The sequence below is a fragment of the Papaver somniferum genome, chromosome 7, assembly GCF_003573695.1.
Source record: "Papaver somniferum cultivar HN1 chromosome 7, ASM357369v1, whole genome shotgun sequence".
NCBI classification, from domain to species: Eukaryota; Viridiplantae; Streptophyta; class Magnoliopsida; order Ranunculales; family Papaveraceae; genus Papaver; species Papaver somniferum.
This window is the reverse complement of record NC_039364.1, coordinates 254821919-254826259: the sequence shown is the minus strand read 5'-3', so window position 1 is coordinate 254826259 and position 4341 is coordinate 254821919. Positions and strand designations below refer to the sequence as shown.

At 35.6% G+C, this 4341-nt stretch overlaps 1 protein-coding gene across 1 annotated transcript; it reads right to left on the bottom strand.

Moving 5' to 3' along the window:
• Positions 1-2678: 2678 nt before the first annotated feature.
• LOC113296381 (mRNA turnover protein 4 homolog) lies at positions 2679-3990 on the bottom strand. Its single transcript, XM_026544691.1, has 6 exons — positions 3956-3990; positions 3423-3531; positions 3273-3337; positions 3123-3183; positions 2922-3027; positions 2679-2827 (listed from the first exon to the last, which is right to left on the bottom strand). Exons 1-6 carry the CDS (start codon positions 3988-3990, stop codon positions 2679-2681), a joined length of 525 nt encoding a protein of 174 aa, XP_026400476.1.
• Between the last annotated feature and the right edge of the window lie 351 nt (positions 3991-4341).

Genomic DNA, 4341 nt, shown 5'->3' with positions numbered 1-4341 from the left:
GGCTTTTGAGAGTTCACCATCAGGTTGTCATGCTATAGATTCAGAACTACAGTAGCATCTATGTTTTACCTCAATATATTTACTAGTGCCGCTGCCTTATAAATTATTATATAATGCATTGCAGGCGATGTTGTTGTTTTTGTAGTGAGATGAACTTCCTGAGACACGTGAACTTTCCGATTCAGATTCGTTTTGCACTTCAACTGCAATTATGCAACATCTGTTAGATGCAGCAGATCGTTTTGATCTTCCTCGATTGAGATCAATGTGTGAGGAAAAATTATGTGTAGAAATAACTGCAAATACCGTGGCAACAACGCTGGCTCTAGCAGAACAATACCAATGCCTGCAACTGAAAACTGTGTGTCTGGACTTTGCAGCTAAACCCGAAAATTTGGGAGGTAAGTGTTATATTTCACAATGAGTACAAGTGTGATTGTTCAGTTTCTGGTCAAAAATTATTTTCTTACCCATCGAATGTTTTATGCGTAGAGGTTACGAAGTCTGATGGGTTTGCTTATTTGGAGAAGAGTTGTCCCTCATTATTGATTGATCTATTGAAGACTATAAAAACGTAGCCTAGTACTTCGCAAGAAAGTAATGTCAGAAACGACAACAACAACGTACAACTGGGAGATTTACTTTATGTTTCTGCAACAACAATTACGTAGTGTCTAGTGCTTTATAGTGTACAAGTTTTGATTTTCTTTTTTTCTATTTTGTTTCTTTAAATCTAAATAGGATCTTAGGGTTTTGATCTCTTCCCTGGACTTTGGATTTTTGACCACCTCGATAGTATTACTAGCATTAGGTTGCCATATACCAGAGAATCAATCTTGCTTAGCCTGAGGACATGCTTTCGTTTGATTAAAAACAGTCCCTTGTCCCTGATCGTCGTAATGTTTCAAATAGTAAAGCATGTCCATATTACCAAGATAGTTGATATTTCTCTGCCATCAAGTGGTCGGATGTCCTTGGAGTTATCAGGTCTCTAATAGCAGTATCTTATTGTATGGAGTATGGTTGATGACAGTAATCCCACTCCCAAAGCAAATACTGAGTGTCTATTGGAATATCTCCCAAAGTAATCCTTACTTTTTGTCGTGAAATCTTTTCTATGGTTTTGTTGTCGTGATATCTTTTTTATGTTTAGTCGATACTTTTGCTTGAAAACTATCTTGAATTCTTGATAGAATTGAATTTGGACATGTATGAGGACATGTATGAGTGTTTCTGTTTTGATAATGCCGCAAAGAGATATATTATTAGAGAATTGATCTTGCTTGATGTGGAATAGTCAATGCCCAAAAGTGTACCCTACAAAAAGCTATTTACTAAAAATGTCTAGTTTTTTTTAAAATTCCGAAAAAGGTCTAATATGCACACATTATAGGTGTGGATTCATCATATTGTGTACACAATATCAAGCAATGGGTACATATTCAAACATTTTTGTTAATTTACAACATTTTTGAGAATAACTAATTAAAACTAGACTCCTTTGGAAATTTTCTCTATCCTTCTATCTCTCTCATGGGTACTGCAGAAACAACGCCAATATTCGCATTGGGTGTACTTTTGTTAAAAAATATCATAAGACGGACTCATCCCAGAAAATTAATTCATAAGTAAGCTCATAGTTATAATGGTGATAATTACTTAGTTGAAGGATAATTTTACTCAGACCTATCCAAATTCAGGACGTAAGAAACACAAAGTGGAAGAGTATAGACATAAAGCATGAGCTGCTTCGTTAGGAATATAGAATTATACAAACTGAGAGAGGATAAAAGACCCTTCTCTTTCGCCCACCGCAGCAGCAAAAATGCTGCAATAGCTTCACCATCCGCCACTAATCCCACTGTGAGTAAACAAGTCTGTGTATTTAAGGTCCATATATATGATAACAAACCTAACCACATTTACATCCAGCAGATGCACAAGAAAAGTACATGAAGGCTTTAACAAAGGCATTGTACAAGACCATGTAACCAGGTCCAGTCATTGTGTAAGATAATGCTTTGGTCACGGGAAAAAAAGAAGAAGAAAAAATACTGCACAAAAAATTTAAATTGAACACTGGAGTGTGGACATCATCATCATAGTTTATCTCACTGGGGCATGGAAATTTGTCACAGTAAATATCAAATAACTGAAAATGCTCTAAATTTAGCTTAATATAAAACAACTCATACTATATCAACATAATCAGGGAATCACTGATCCCTTCACATGATCCTCATTTGAAACATCTGCCTACTAATCTCCAAACCCAGAGGCGTAGATCCCGAATTACTGTCTCGTAGGATGTGGAGCACTGCATTAAGTTATTAAAAAAACATGAAATTTACGGTCAACAAGAAAATATAAGGATAACAATTTGGGAAGTACAACATCAACAAGTAAAGTAGAGGAAACTTCTTACTCAAAATATTCAGATTGTTTAGTGGCGGCAGTCCAGCGGTAAATTGGTACAAGGCCATAATTAAACATCTTCATGTTTAGCAGTTGCTGCAGAAGATTATAAGAGAAAATAAACACACCAATGTATAAAATGAATTACACTAGACTTGGGAAAGGATAATTAAGACTAGGCATCCCAAATCAAGATACATGGTAGTTGCTCTTTTTCTAGCCAAAGCTTTGCTAGATTTCGAGGTTTCTAGCATAGCCTTAGCTCACCATAATGCATCCTCTAAGCCAAGGTCATGTAATAAACATATAATAAAGGGTACAACAACACCAACCAGAATTTTAGAGGCATTTTCTGTCACACGTTTTCCCTCTTCAGAAACAACATAATATTCTGTCAGCTGTATCAACTGGTCTGCAAGGAAGACAAATAAAAGGAAATCAAATACTATTTAATGTGTGTTGGTAAAGCGCCAATCACCAACAACATATATATATAAATAACCCACCATTAGTCAGTTTAACAGGCATTTTTAGGCGCCGTAAGGCGGGAAACAGTTTCCTTGCACTTGAAGAGATAGGTAAAGGCAGCACCTGGTCTTTCTCAAACACCACCTAAAACATGGATAATTCCAAGTAAGAACATCGAAATATAGTAGTACACTGGTCAAAATATACAAGCAGCCCAGAGAATAGCTTCTTTTCCTGACCGTTCTCATTGGTGTGTTGCCTGGCTTTACAAAGTCGAATTCTTCATATTCGCGAAACTTACTGCAAAACCAAACATCACGGGAGGGAATTTAAGAAAGTTTCATTAAGTTATATTGACAAAGTTCCTACCAACCAAACGTCAAACTTACCTGAATATTTCTTCTTTGGTTTTGTTGGTCAGAAGAAGACCAGAATCATCAGTGCCATCAAGTTCCTGAAAGATACAGTGATAAGACTTGTGCGCTATAAAAAGTGGATGCAGATGCGAAAGATAATAGCATATACTCCATATTACATACAATTCCAATTTTATGTAGGTCAAGTTTGAGTTCTTTATCTGGAGTCACTCCTATGATCTTTGACAAATATTTATTACGTCCAATATAAACCTTGCAAGAAAACCAACAGCTATTAGTTTACACAGAGTTCAGGAAAACATAGAGATACAAATATCATATATTATTGCATGAAATAATTACTTGTTCACATTGTTGGCGGTGAGAGATTTCATGAAGCTCTGGTACACGGGACTTTGTAGTTTTGCAAAACCAAAACAGAAAACATAAAGACTCTGGTAACTATCAATGTCCGATATAACAGATTTCTTGCTAAATGGGTTGTTCTTCAACTAGTACTTTTTTACTTCCAACTTTTCTGTGGCTTCCCTCTTGTTGTATTCAAGCCTTCCTTTCTGTGCCAGCCGCGGTTCATCACTTTGTTTAGCTTGTTGGTCTAACAACTTTTGTTCTTTTTCAGCCTTTAGTTCTTTCAGAAATTCTGCCGCGCACTCCTCAAGTTGTTCATCAGCTAAACACCAAAGCAAAAGTCTAACAACTTTTGCTCTTCTTCAGCCTTTAGTTCTTTCATAATTTCTGGCGCGCACTCCTCAAGTTGTTCATCAGCTAAACACCAAAGCAAAAAACAGAAGAAAAATTAAAGGAAGTAGATACAATTTTTTTTTATAGGAAATCAGAAGGAAATACAGTGAAGTATTTATTTATATATTTAAGATAAATTTATTCTTATGACCTTGGAAATTATGGGTCTTACACTTTTGGCCCAAGGTTATTTAATAAAATTTGCAAATTATTCCAGTGGTCCTGGAATATTATAGGAAGTAGGATTAACAAAATAATCGGTGTGCATATTGTCTGCACGTAAATTCAGTGTGCATATCACCTGCACACTATACAATATGAAGAATTTCAAAAAATATTT